Source organism: Ursus americanus, chromosome 23, assembly GCF_024610735.1.
Source record: "Ursus americanus isolate L20-20 chromosome 23, mUrsAme1.1.p, whole genome shotgun sequence".
Classification (NCBI taxonomy): domain Eukaryota; kingdom Metazoa; phylum Chordata; class Mammalia; order Carnivora; family Ursidae; genus Ursus; species Ursus americanus.
In genome coordinates, this window is record NC_142149.1 from 3,828,993 (window position 1) to 3,842,793 (window position 13,801).

General features: G+C 58.2%; 1 protein-coding gene across 3 annotated transcripts; it reads right to left on the minus strand.

Annotated features, from left to right (window-relative positions):
- Positions 1–4: 4 nt before the first annotated feature.
- IL40 (interleukin 40) lies at positions 5–11,513 on the minus strand. Of its 3 annotated transcripts, none has more exons than XM_045814484.2 (6): positions 10,463–11,513; positions 10,018–10,050; positions 3,654–3,950; positions 2,176–2,445; positions 1,907–2,003; positions 5–900 (listed from the first exon to the last, which is right to left on the minus strand). In XM_045814484.2, the coding sequence occupies exons 1-6, from the start codon at positions 10,635–10,637 to the stop codon at positions 894–896; spliced, it is 879 nt and encodes a 292-aa protein (XP_045670440.1). In that variant the 5' UTR covers positions 10,638–11,513; the 3' UTR covers positions 5–893. The 3 variants fall into 3 exon arrangements, with proteins under 3 accessions (XP_045670440.1, XP_045670443.1, XP_045670439.1); XM_045814487.2 differs by lacking the exon at positions 10,463–11,513 and adding an exon at positions 10,180–10,447 and having other exon boundaries at positions 3,654–3,953; positions 10,022–10,050; XM_045814483.2 differs by having other exon boundaries at positions 6–900; positions 3,654–3,953; positions 10,463–11,507.
- Between the last annotated feature and the right edge of the window lie 2,288 nt (positions 11,514–13,801).

Genomic DNA, 13,801 nt, shown 5'->3' on the forward strand with positions numbered 1-13,801 from the left:
GCCTGTCTGGGTATCACCTGCCCAGGACCCAGGCTCATAAGCACCCCCTCTTCTCTCCCCATTCTATCCAAAACCGCAGGCCACAGCCTGGACGCACTCTCTGACTGGCCTGTCACTCTTTGCTTCTCTCTGGAGTTAAGCCTGGTGTGGCGTCGAGCCCCGCCCCCGCCAAATCTTCCCCAGCTGGACCAGGTCCCAAGTATCTTTGACTTCAGACTTCCATGCCCAAGATGGTGTGCGAACAGAAACAAAGTTTCCAGGGTGACAGGCAGAGGACAGGGTTTAATCCAATTCTCCTCCCCCAACACACCCCCAAATGGTTTAGAGCATCTGAACAGGGAAGGCCGAGTGGGGGTGGGGTGGGGGGGGTGCGTTCCCTAGGGGCCACAAGCTGACTGGCAAGGAAAAACTTCAGCCGCTTTTTGCTAGTTGCAAGTGAGGATTAAGGGGGTGCTGGCCAGAGGAGGGCTCAGAGTCCACCCAGGTGAGCTGGACCGTGACAGGTGAGTAGGTGGGGCCAGAGGACTAGGCCACCAGAGATGGGGTGCCACTCCAGGGAAAAGGGGAACAGCTGTGAGGGAGGTGGGCTGGTGCAGCTGGGCCTTTTCACAATGTACCCCACTTTCTCCCCAGACCTGCATGGACGGTGACAAGCAGCTGAGGGGTGAAGACAGGGGTCACACAGAGCCTCCCCTTCCTATGGACCTCCCCTTCCATCACAGCCCACCTCATCCTAAAATCCTCAGCCTAACACCATGTGTGTTCATGGAAGAGCACCAGGCTCCAAGAATCAGGGCCGGCAGGCTTTTTCTTCATTCAAATGGTGGGTCCTTCTGCAATGGACAAAGACCAGGGCCCTCCTGAGGGGACTCTGCCAGGCCTGCCTCTTCTGGTCACAACCTTGATGACAAAGGAGTTAAGATTCCAGGTTAGGCAAACACACCTCTCAGCCGCCCCCTCCCAAGGCCTCTGGGAGTTTTATGGTGCCTAGTGCATCAGTGCCCTGGGCAGCAGAAGGGGTGTGAGGCTTAGTCACCCCACTAAATGAAGGGGGAGGGAACTGAATCACCAAGAGGACAAGCGCTGGCCCCTGGTCACATGGCGCGTGAGAGCCCAGTCTCTATACCCCATTTTATAGAAGGGAACACAGAGGCTCAGAGAGGGGACACGGCTTTCCCGTGAGTCTGGCCTCTGGAAGGGACAGAGATGGGAGGGAGGGACCCAGAGATGAGACAAGGGGAGTACCAAGGACAGACAATGGCTGCTGAGAAGCCTGGCCAGGGAGGGAGGAAGACAACCAGGAGATGGCAGTATCCTAGAGGCCCAGGGAGGTGAGAAGTTCACGGGGCACAGGTGACAGCTCCCAAAGGCCAGACAGGTGGAGCACACAGAGGCCTGCGGGGCCGGGGGACAGACGACACAAAGGCCCTGGTCACTTTACAAGTCAGTGAAGTGAGAATCTTGGAGAGGGGACCCCAGGAGGTCTGGCCCTGCCTCATGTCACCAGCCGGGAAGCACTGGCTTCTGTGGTTGCCATGGAGAGCAGATGCCCTTCATCCACCCTGGTCCCTGGGGGGGGATCATCCCTACTCATGGGGTCCCTTCTCAGACCCATCAGGGAGACAGGTGAACGCCCCACCCAGAGGCCAAGTGACTCCATCACAGGGCTACTGGGAGTGTTGATCGGGGTCGGATAAAGCCAGGGATGTGCGAGCCCTCAGCAGGCACGTGGCACCCAGTAGGCCCTTCGTGAAATTTGCAAGTCACGCATGAGCCACATGGCCCTTTGCCTGGCGGCGGCCCTGTCCCACAAACCCACCACCCGCTGCCTCCAGCCGGGCTCCTGGTGGTCCATACGCCACCCGCCATCCTCACTGTGCCCCCAAACCTTGCACCCATTTCCTACCTGGTCCACAAGGCCGGGCCTAGCAACCAGGAGGTGACAGCTGCAATGGAGGTGAGGCTCCCAGTCAGCACCACAATAGCCCCCTGGGGCAGCTGTCCTGTGAGGGAGGGGGGTGGCTGAGCTGGCCGCCCTTAGGCAGGGCCGGAGGGGCATGGCTGCTTCACAGCGCCCTTCCCCGCTCCTGACCGTGGCGAGGCGGAGCTCTTCCGTCTCCCACTGCCATACCCAGAGTGCCAGCTGTCCCTCTGGAAACCAAGGGGACTTCTCACCTGGGGGCACCATCTTGAAGGGGCTGGACTGGACACTGATGTCATTTTCAGCCTGGCACTGGAGCCAGTTGGACGTGTTGGTAAGGGCGAAGGAGAAGTTGGCAGGCTGCCCGTAGTTCGGTCTCTGCTGCGTGTGGACGGACCCGTCCTTCCCGACCAGGCTGTAGGTGATGGGTGGGCTGCCTGAGGACACCTGGCAGGAAATCTCTACCCTGGGGCCCGATGCCTTGTCCAGCAAGGTGAAGTTCGCCTGCAGCTGGGACACGGGCTCTGGTAGGGTGGAAGAGGTTAGCACGGGCGCGCCTGGGTGACTTTACTACCCTCTCCCCAGCAAATTTCCTTGTTACAAAATGCCTACTGAGCCTGGAGGCCTAACTCTTATTGCTACCTCCTCCAGGCAGCCTTCTGGATTACTCCCCCTATCTCGTGTCTGAGCTTCTACCCTATTTGCAGCGTGTACTATGCAATTTCACATTTGGCATATTCTGGGTTGTCAGACTTACCAAATAAAAAATACATACAGGATGCCCAGTTAAATTTGAATTTCAGGTGAAAAATGAATAATTTGTTGGTTTGACTATGTCCTGGGCGAAATTTAGCTGGCAACCCTATTTATATTCTTTCAGTCTTGGCTCTTTTACTGGAATAGTTCCTTCAGAACAAGAACTGTCACTTACAAGATTCTAGATTCTAGAATCCCCCAGGGCCTTCAGCCTAATGCTAAAAACAGCCTTACGGGTGAGTAACAACCACCACCCCTTATGGCATACTGACCACCTACTAGAAGCTTCCGTTGAAGCTTTTCTACCCTCCTGGGGTAGGAACTATTATTATTTTTGTTTTGCAGATGAAGCAACTAGGCCCACAGAGGTTGAGTGACTCGCCCAAGACCCATAGCCTGTAAGTGTGGAGACTTGAACCCTGACCATAGGACTCCAGACCCTGGGCCCTCCTTCACTAGGCTGGCTCCTCTCAGGGGTGGGGTCACGGGGCCAGGGGCCCACCTGGGCAACATCCTCCAGCCCTGGGCCTCCCACCAGGAGGGACACCTGAATTAAGATCAGGGAAGAAGTGGGAAGTACACAGGTTTGGGGGCTGGACAGAGTGGGGTGAAACCAGCCTTTGCCACTGGCCTGGGGTAACATTCTTAATCACCAAGGGCTTTCTATAGGCCAGGAACCACGAACCCCACCCTCCAGCTGTTGTGAAGATTCAACTAGATAAAGCACAAAAAGTACCTCCTTTATCAGCATGAGGCCAGACCTCAACTGATGAGGCCCAGGCCCTGGTCACTTCCTCCCGCCCCAAAGGCCCCCGCTGGAAGATGGGGCCCTGGGGCCCAGCCAGGAGCTACACTGTTCTGGGAACAGGCCTAAGGGACCCAGAGTGGCCTTGGAGGTGAGCACCCTGTCCTGTCCCCAGTCTCCTGCCTTCTAGCCCAGCCCCTGCCCCTGTCCCAGCCCCCAGCGTGCACTCACTGGTCCACAGCTCCCAGTACATCTGCAGCTTGGTGCTGGCCGAGTGCACACCCCGGGGGGAGGCCGCCTGGCAGGAGTAAGCGAGCAGGTCTGGCCTGGACTTGAGTGTGATATTGATGCTGAAGGAGGCTGGCTCTCCGGTCTTCACCGCCTTCTTGGCGACCTCAGTGCCCTGGCTGCCCCAGAGGGAGTAGGTGACAGGCGGGGGTGCCTGGGGTGAGTGGCAGGTTATGACCACCCTGCGGCCTCTGGGGAAAACCTCCAGGACTTTGTAGGCGATGAAGGTCTCAGGGGTGACTTCTGGCAGGTGAGAGGGTCAGAGGGGGAAGAAGGAAACCAACATTGATCAAGCACCTTAAGAAAATGCTGGTTTTGCGGTTCCTCAAAAAGTTAAAAAATTATCATATGACCTAGCAAATCCCACTTCTAGATATAGACCAAAAGAATTGAAAACAGGGACTCTAACAGCTACGTGCGCACAGGCTCATGGCAGCGCGATTCACGGCAGCCAGAAGGCGGAAGTGGCCCATGCATCTGCCCGTGGATGAATGGATAAGTGAAACGTGGTCTGGCCACGCGATGGAATAGTCCTCAGCCATAAAAAGGAGTGACGTTCTGATTCATGCTACAGCACGGATGAGCCTTAGAAACAGCACGCAGAGGGGCGCCTGGGTGGTGCAGTCGTTAAGCATCTGCCTTCGGCTCAGGCCGTGATCCCGGCGTTATGGGATCGAGCCCCACATCGGGCTCCTTCTCTGGGAGCCTGCTTCTTCCTCTCCCACTCCCCCTGCCTGTGTTCCCTCTCTCGCTGGCTGTCTCTCTCTGTCAAATAAATAAATAAAATCTTAAAAAAAAAAAAAAAAGAAAGAAAGAAACAGCACGCGGAGGGAGCGAAGTCAGATACAGAAGGCAACCTATCTTCGATTCCATTCATGTGGAATGTCCAGAATAGGAAAACCCCGAGACAGAAAGCAGATTGCCGGTTGGCAGGGGCTGGGGGAGGGGCAGACAGGGAGTGACTGCTCCTGGGTCGGGGCTTTCCTTTCGGGGTGACGGAAATGCTTTGGAACTAGATAGGGGGATGGTTGCACAACATCGTGGACGCGCTCAATGCTACTGAATCGTCCCTTCGAAATGGTTAATTTTGTGTTACGTGAATTCTACCTCAATTGTAAAAAGGGAGGGAGGAAGGAAAGAAAGCCCTCCTGGAGAAAAGTCTACCCCTGGGGCTTAGATTTTTTTTGCCCAGAACATTTTCCTACAAAAATAAAATGAAATTAGGACATGAGTAGGAAGCATGGAGAAGTGTGGGACACAGGTCAGGAGAGCTGACGCCGAATTCAACTTCTAGATTCAACAAGCTGGTCGACTGTAAGTGGCAGGGGACGGGCGCTGGAGTCCTTCTTGCATGTCACTGTACCCTTGGCCCAAGGCAGGAGACCAGAAATCTACTGTTTGTTGGCTGAACGACGCCCTCTCATGAAAAGGCAGTTACTGTCCAGTTGCACACTGAATGCCTGTCTCCCTTCCGCTACCCGAGGCCTCCTGCTTGTGCCAGACCCAGCAGGGGACCCGGGATGCAGGGCAGCTGGCCAGGCCCCTGCACCCAGAGCGGCCAACATCTGGTTTAAAGGGACGGTCAGAGGGTAGAGGGTATGACCCAGATCCACAGGGGCGAGCTGAGCCAGAGAGAAAGAGGCCACTTGGGAAAGCAGGATTTCTGGAGAGCAGGGAGGCCCTCGGAGGAGACTGGGTGCTGCCAGCACCTGGGGGCCGCAGGGCCAGATGCCACAGCACCTGGGGGCCGCAGGGCCAGACCCACTCTCCAGTTACACCCTGCAGTCCTCCTGCCTCTCTGCTTGGGATAACTGCTCTGTGTTGCAGGCAGATCCTGGATTCAGTGTGATGCAGAAGACGTTTCTAAGAGCTTCCTACTGGGCCTCTTGCTGCCCCTACTGAATTCTCCCAGACAGAGGTCGGGAGGAAACAAGGCTGCCTCTCCATGGGGGTTTGGGAGGGAGGCTGCATTCTGTGTCTGCTCAGGGAGAGTGTGTAGGGGCAGCGCTCGGGGGCGTAGAGGAAAGGGTTGACGAAATCCCACTATCCTTGCCCGGTGCACCACCCTTGCCCCACTGGGAGGACACACTGGCTCTGGAAACCACACTGCCATCAGAGACCTGGAACCAACTAGAATGTGCTTCCTTCAGAGACATTTCCTAGGAATCCTGAAGTTTCTGACCACTAAGCACATTTCTTTCTAGACCAGTGTTTCTCGGCCAGGGGTGGTTTTGGTTTTGCTTCCAGGGGACTTTTGTGTCTGAAGACATTGTTGGTTGCCGTGAAGGGGGGCGCTCCTGGCATCTCGTGGGTAGAGGCCAGGGATGTCACTAAAACATCCAGCGACGCACAGGACAGCCCCCTTAATGGAACCATCCAGTTCCGATATCAGAAGAGTCCAGGTTGAGAAACCGTGGTCTTGACAACCATCAGCAGCCTTCCAGAATCAGATTTCTAGCCCTGCCCAGGGCTGCACAGACATCAACAAGTGTGTTCTCATCTGTGTCTCTTTCTCAACAGCATGAAAATCCCGATATATTAGTACTTTTTTTTTTTTTTCAAACAGGCTTTCACGCAAAGTCTTGGATTCGAAGTAAGTAAAGCTGTGCGGAGCGCCCAGTGTGGTCTCTGGGGCGCCATTTTGCACACTGCCGCCAGGAACTCTGTGGATGCAACCCGGGCCAAAGGGCCAGCTCCTCACTGCCCAGATGCTCTTGGGGCCTGAATCTCCCTCCAAAGGGGGAAATGGGGGCTCAGGGGGCTCGGTGCCATGACACTTTTCTCTGCTCCCTTCCTGGGGGGAAACGACTAGTAAAAGTTGAAAGAAAAAGCTGGGCTGCCTTAGTTTCCATTTCGAGGGCCAATAATAGAAGCTTGATTTACATAAACTCACAGACCAGAATCGCTTCTGATGCACTAGGCAACGGGGCATTCACTTTCTATTCGGACAAGACTGGTGTGGTCTCTGTCTGTTGATTGTTTAGTTTATGCATTTAACCCAGCGATAATGAGAGGTCTGGCATCCCATTAAAAATGCATCAAGCGCATCAGAGCGTCGGAGGAGGGGACGGCACACTCAGTGTGAAGAGACAGGCCCATGCTCAGACCAGAAGCTGAGCCAAGCTGGGCTGGGCTGGGCTGGGCTGAGTGGGTGGCCACGCGGAGCCCCCTTCTGTTGCTAAAGAGAGAAGGAAGCCCCTTGGGGTGGATGCGGGGACCTCGGAGCTGCCGCCCTCCACGGCTCAGAGGCCCTTCAGGATCACCCCCCGCCTCCAGACTTGTGTCTGTGATAACCAGAGGCTTGGCGATTTGAGTCCCAATCCTAGAGATCGGATGTATTAGACCTAAGGCGGCGGGGGGCGGGGAGGGGGTATCCAGGGATCTGATTTTCAACAAGCAGCCTACATGTTGAGGGTTGAATTGTGTCTTCCAAAAAAGATATGGTCAAGCCCTATCCCCCAGGTCCTGTGAATGGAGTCTTATTTGGAAGTAGGGTCTTTACAGATGCAATCCAGGGATCCATTGTGGATTAGGGTGACCCTACTAACAGGAGAGACAGAGATCCACACGCATAGGGAGAGGCCACGTGAAGATGCTGGCAGAGGTTGGAGGGATGCTGTCACCAGCCATGAATGCCTAGGACTGCCAGGAGCGACCAGGAGCCAGGAGAGAGGAGGCCCGGGTCGGCTTCTCCCTGCCGACACCCCCATCTCAGATCTCTAGCCTCCAGAGCTGGGCGAGAACGACTTGCTGTTGTTTTAAACCACCCTCACGTGTGGTAATTCCGCACGGCAGCCCCAGAAAACACCCCTCCAAGGGCTTCTTCTGCAGTGGTCTAGAACCTCGCTGAGAAATGCCACACAGGTTTTAGGGATAAACGGAGGACACTCCATCAAGGTTCCTCCGCTCGCTCTCGGGAGTAAGATCTAGTTCGAATCCGTGCTTCATGCAGACAGCCACCCCTGAAGGAGGACACTGTTGTGCGGTCATGGCAGCCCCACAGGCCCCCCAGGCCCCCAGGTCATCCTCCCGGCCCTGCCCCCCTTAGGAGGCTCTGTGCGCGTCCCCCTTTACCCCACCGCCTCCCTGACCTTCCCGATCCTGGCGTTCTCCCTCGGAACCCTCTGGAACATAAGCTTGGCTGGCACTCCAACACCGCACCGATGCCTACGGGAACCAGCGTCCGCAGTTGTCTCAGGTGGTGGGGTGCCCGCAGCCTCCCCAGCACTGACCAGGGAGGACAGGGGTGGACATCCTCTTGGCATTTCTGGACTATTCTCCCTCCTTCCTCCCTAAACACCAGGCTTGAACCTCTTGTCTTCAGACGTATTCTACCCTGCTCCCCTGGCTCAGTTACCCGGAAACACCCATCATTCCTTGAAGGTTCCTGCCCCTGGTTCCTACCACTCTCAATACCACACCGGCCACAGCGTCTGGGGATTTCAAAATACACAGACATCATCTTTCCAACATCCTGGCTCTTCAGTTCCCTAACTTCCCATATCTTGTGCCCTGCTTCTTGCTCCCACGGAAGCGTTTAGCTGCATAACATTCCACCGTAAGGCTGCACTTTGTTGGTCAATCCCTCGAGTTGCTCAGGCCCAAAACCTTGGGATCATCTTCCCCAGCTCTTTCCCATCCTATCCCCCCCTCAGGACGCGCTGCTGGCCTGACCTTCAGAATATATCTCCGTCACTTCTCCCTGGGGCTCACCAGATCTGGGGATCACCAGATCTCTCCTTTGGATCCCCGGAACAGCCTGACGGCTCCCCGAGATTCTACCCCTGGTCCCCATCCCATCTCTTCTCAACACAGCAGCTTTGAAGAGCAAACCAGACCATGGCTTCCATGCAAACCGCCCCCCCCCCACCGTAGCTACGCCCACAGAGCCCTCCCTACTCAACCCTCCTCCCCATCAAGCTCTTCCCTCCCCACTGCTTCCTGCACTGGGCATTCAGGCCTCACAGGCCAGGTCCAGGCTCATGCTGCCCACCATCTCCTTCGTGTCCCTGCTTGGGTGTCCCCCTCTCAGTGACAATCTCCCAATACATGCTGAGCCTCCCCACCCTTCCCCGTGTTCCCTTCCACTCTTCCCTGCTTGCTTCTCTCTAGGACTTACCGGGTTCCAGCACACTGTGGAAGGTACTTACTGTCACCGTCATCGTCATCCGTCCCCTCCCCCCCAGCCCCACTGGCATATAAGCTATGGGAAAGGGGGGCATCTTTGTTTTTTTTCTGCACCTTGTGGACCCATCCTGGGGCCTGGAACAGTGCCTGGCACCAAACAGTGCTTCAGCAGTCTCTGTTGAAGGCGTGAATGATTTCCTAGCTGGCCTCTCCGGGGCTCAGTTAGCAGGGCTTGTTGGGCAAGAGACTGAGCAGAAGTGAGGGGCCGAGGGGGGCCCACCAGCCCCGGCCAGGTACTTCCCGAAACGGGGACGCAAATGTCTGCCGCCTCCAGCCGCTCTCTTTTTAGCAGAAACACCAGGACTGACGTGTTTGTTTTTAAAGCAAATGAGGAAATGATAATTCTGCTTGTGCCGCATTCAAGCGAGACCCACCCTTCAGTGGAACAGAGACAGATGATGCCAGCTCGGTGACCCAGTGACCCAGGCGAGGTGATGGTGGCGACAAGTCAGGGAGGAACACCAGCCCCCCACCCCCACCCCCCACCTGCTGAGAGGAGGAGGTGACCCACCACCTTGACCTTAAGGATCACAGAGCTAGAAATGGGGGGGGGTGTGACGGGGCGGGGGGAGCCAGAGCAGGGAGGTGGGGGAGGCACGCGCGGAGGTGGGACCAGAGACATCCCCTCCCCCTGGCTCTGTACCACCCCCTGGTGGAGAAGGGGCACCGTGCCCTCCAGCTGCCTCTGAGAGACTGTTTGCCGGAACTCTGGGGGAGCCTGGACTTCCTCGGCCCACGGGCCCCCCCTCCCCGATGCCCCTGCCCTTCCATGGATCACACCCACTAGGCAGACCTGCTCCAGATCGGGCACCTGGGGTAGAGAGACTGGGACACGACCTCTGCTCCCCTTCCCTCCCCCCCCCGTAGCCCAGCTGGAAGCCAGCTCTTTCCTTGCCCCAAGTCCCCTGGAGGCCCCCCACTGGCCTGCTCACGCTGCTCCTCTCCATGCCCTCCAGGGCCCTGCAGGGGTTGAGGCCAAGTTCCAGAACTGTCCATCTGACCACCACCACACACCCGCTCACTGTCAGCAGCCTCCCCTAGCCACAGCAGCCACCACGGCAGCCACCACGGCAGCCACCACGGCAGCCACCATCTCCCTCAAGCGCGCCGGGCTACTCACCTACCTCCTGCCCCACGGAGAAGCTGCTGGCGGCTGGAAGAGGGGAGGGCATGAAGGCAGTAAGCAGGGAGCCCAGGGTGGAGGGGAAGCCAGAGACCACCCAGAGAGCCTCCTGCCAGGGCCAGAAGGGAGGCCCAGGATTCAGCAAGCGTCCTCACTCACAGAAGCTCTTTCGAGGTCACAACATTCAGTGTCATCAGCCGCTCTGTGGATGTGTGAATAGTGGGCCCCGCAGACTGACGCGCTCACTGGGCCACATTGTGCAGTAAGGGGCTGGTCTGAGACTCAAGCCCACATCTCTCACTCTCTGTCCTCGTGCTTCTGGAAGTGTCCGTGCCTCCGGGTCCCTCTCCTGTGCTCACTGGCATCCCTGCACCCTCAGCCTGCTTTCCCAAGGCCCTGGCAGCGGTCCCTCCGGCCCCCGATGACGTCCCCATTAGCTCACCCAGCATGGCCCAGCAGAAAAGCAGGAGGAGCCTCATGCCTCCGCCGGGGTAAGGGCCTCTGATCAGGCTTGCAGGAGCTCCCTCAGCAGCGCCACCTCCACTCTGGGGCCCCTGGGATGCTCCTAGGGTGGGTGCCTGCAGCAGGGAGATAACCCGGAGGCCACAGCACCCCATGGCCTCAGCAACCAGGGCTGGGCCCAGAACAGCTAGGCCCCCACACCCTCCGAGGGGATGAGGAGGCCCCTGGGCCTTGGAGCCAAACCAGGGCTTACGCTCAGCCCCCACTGCTGAGCTGTACTGGGCTTGTTGGGGAGGAAGACACCCACGTCCTAACCCCTGGAATATGTATGTTACCCACCAAGGGCGTATTAAGGTCGCTAATCTTCTGATTTTGAGATAGGATCCTTATTCTGGATTATTGGGATGGGCCTGTCATCGTGAAGGTCCTTCCCAAACCCCCCAGGGGAGTCTGACATATAAGCTAGAGACCTGGTGGGCTGGACCTATTAGAGAAGCAGGCAGGAGAGACCCCCTCTGCCCATCTCACACTCGTTCATTAGTGACCACCTTTGGGGCACCTGCTGGCTGGCTGACACTGGGCTCAGGCCCCAAATTAAAGCTCAGGCCGGATGAGGCCCCTGGTCACCCCGGGAGCATGATGCCGCGTGACAGCTCAGAGAGGGGAGGGGCCCTTCCTCATGCCGGTGGACGGTGGTCATTCCCCAGGATCTGGACCCGGTGCCAGGTGGACCAGAAGGAGGTCAAACCACATCATCTGCGGTGGCATGGCCTTTCAGCAGTCTGCAGCAGAGCTCCCAGAAGGAGGGGGGGTGGACCGGGAAACCTCTAAGAACACTAAGGCCGGACCCGGGCGGGACCCCTCAGGGCTGGGGCTCAGGGCAGCCTGGAGCCCAGAGAGAATGGAGAGGGCAGGTGAGGCGTGGGCCAGGACCCAGCCAGCCCCACAACCGACCCCTGGCACGTGCCTGCCCCAGGCAGCGGGCCTCCTCGGGAGCCAAGGCTGGGGCTGCCAGACAGGTTCATTCAGTTTGTGCGGGGAAACGCCCATTTTGGCTGCCTTCCTCGGGGAAGCTGTCCCGCCCCTGGGGATCCATTTGCTTCCAGTGGGGGCTGTTCTCTCCTGCAGAGCTCGACACACCCATGCCCTGCACAGCCCAGCAGTGAGCACCTGACCCAAGGAAGGCATGAACAGCCTTGCCCTCCGGTACCCTTGGCCCTCCTCAGGGAAGGCCGCGGAGGCCCGAGAGGTCTGGGCATGGTGGGCAGCTGGTCTAGCGCCCACCTGGGAGCAGCAGCAGGGATGACCGAGAGCTGGGGGGTGGGTGTTGCCGGAGCCTGGGGGCTGATGTCCCGGAGCTCACCTGGGGACTGGATTTGTTAGTCACCTCGGTGGTCCTCCGTCTGCCCAGCAGGCAAGAATCAGCAGCTGTCACTTGCCACGGCGGAGTCCTAACTCACACCCAGGGGGTGTGACCCCCGTGGGGTCCATACTCACACCATGGGGATAGGACCCACCTACCTCCATGCATGTGGGGAGCAAGAGCATTCTCTCTTAGTTTCCTAGCCAAATTCCCTTCCAAAAAGTATGTCTTCACTCCACTGAAGTGGCTGGGGGAAGGAATTGAAAGAACTGAGGACGGAAGAGAGACGGAGGGATCCTCTAGGCTGCAGCCAATCTGTCTCCAAAAACTGTGCTTTTTTCCTCCATGTTGTGCCCAGGGGTTGGGGCTTTTGCTCAGGCAGCTCCTGAGAAGCCTCGTCCTGCCATCAGTGTATCTGGGGAGCAGGTCAGAGGAGAGCGTGGTGGGCGGCCTCGAGAGATATTTCCCCCCGGGCTTTGGTGGGAGAGGGCGTCTCTCCCACCCCTGCCACCACCTGGGTGCCACCAGACTGGGGGGGGTTCTGCACAGGAGCCTGGTTCTCTGGGCTGCTCTGCCCCTTCTCTCCAGGGGCTGCATGTAGGACAGGACTCATGAGAACCCAGGTTGTATGGAGTCAGGCCATAATAAAGCCTCAGTGACTCAAGGCACATGTGAGGACACTCGATAAGTAATTGCTCATTTAATCCTCACAACCACTCAGAGGAGGGTGGTGTCAGCCCCATGTTTCAGCAGAGCAAAGGCCCACAATTTGAATTCCCCAAGGCTCTCCAGGCTGCCTTCCCCTGGAGCTGCGCTTGGCTGGTTCTCAGGGACTGTCCGCCAAAGGTATGAGAAGGTGACAAGGGCCTCGGTATCCAGTGCAGCCTTCCACCGCTGGGCACCATGGGCGGCCTCGCCCCCGGGGGCTCATTACAAGACAGCACTGGGCCTTACCCTTACACTTTCTGTGTCAGGAGGGCGGGTGGGGCCTGAGAATCTGCATTTCTGCCAAGCCCCCAGGAGATACTACTGCTGCACGTCGGGGCCACACATGGGCCTAAGCTGCTTGCCGAGCCGACAGCCTGTGTCACTTTCACCCGGGACAGGCAGGTGGCCCTCCAACGATGGAGCCCGCGGCACTGTGTGTTTCCCCAGATCGAGGCCCGGCGTTTGCTGACAGACTGAAGGGTCATGTGACACTGGGTGAGTGAGAGAGGACAGCCACAGGAGGGGCCGAACCAGCCAAGCCATCAAGGCCTGGGCCTGAGGGCACGAGGCCAGAGCTGCGCCCAGGCTGGGAATCCCGCCAGGCGCCAGGCCCCTGGTGGAAGTAGAGGCTTTCCCAGCATGTCGCGGGGTTTCTCCTGACCCTCCCTCCCTATGGTTCTTTAGGCCAGCGTTCCTAGCCCTGGCTGCCAGGGACAGTCACCTGGCCGTTTTAGAGACTCCTGATGCCTGGCTGCTGGCTGCACCTGGGCCGCGCACGTCAGCAGCCTTGGCCCAGGGCCATCCTCTAAGGCTGAGAGCCACGGATTGAGAGCCACTGCAGAGGCAGGGCGGGAGGCCCTGGGCTGCATCCCGGCGCAGCCTTCACGGCCTGAGGGCTGCAGCACCTCTCCAGCCCGACACCCCGTGTGTGTCTCACAGCGCAGGTCTGTACGTGCCTAGCAGCCCTCCTGGGGCCCTTCTTCCCCACTACTCTTAAAGGTTGGCTGAACACAGCAGCGGGGATGGGGGTGGGGGTGGGGGTGCGCAGGGGATGGTTAGCAACAGGTGTGGCCAAGGGGCCTCTGTTCCACGTTCCTGAGGAGGCCCACTTCGTTGGTGTGGTGTCCTGGGTTAGAACAGACCATGAGAAATCCTGCCAGGGAGAGGCTGGCCCTGGACACTCTGCTCCCCAGACTCAAGGAAGCCCTGGAAGCCCCCGGGGGTCAGGGTCAGGAAGGCTTCATGCTG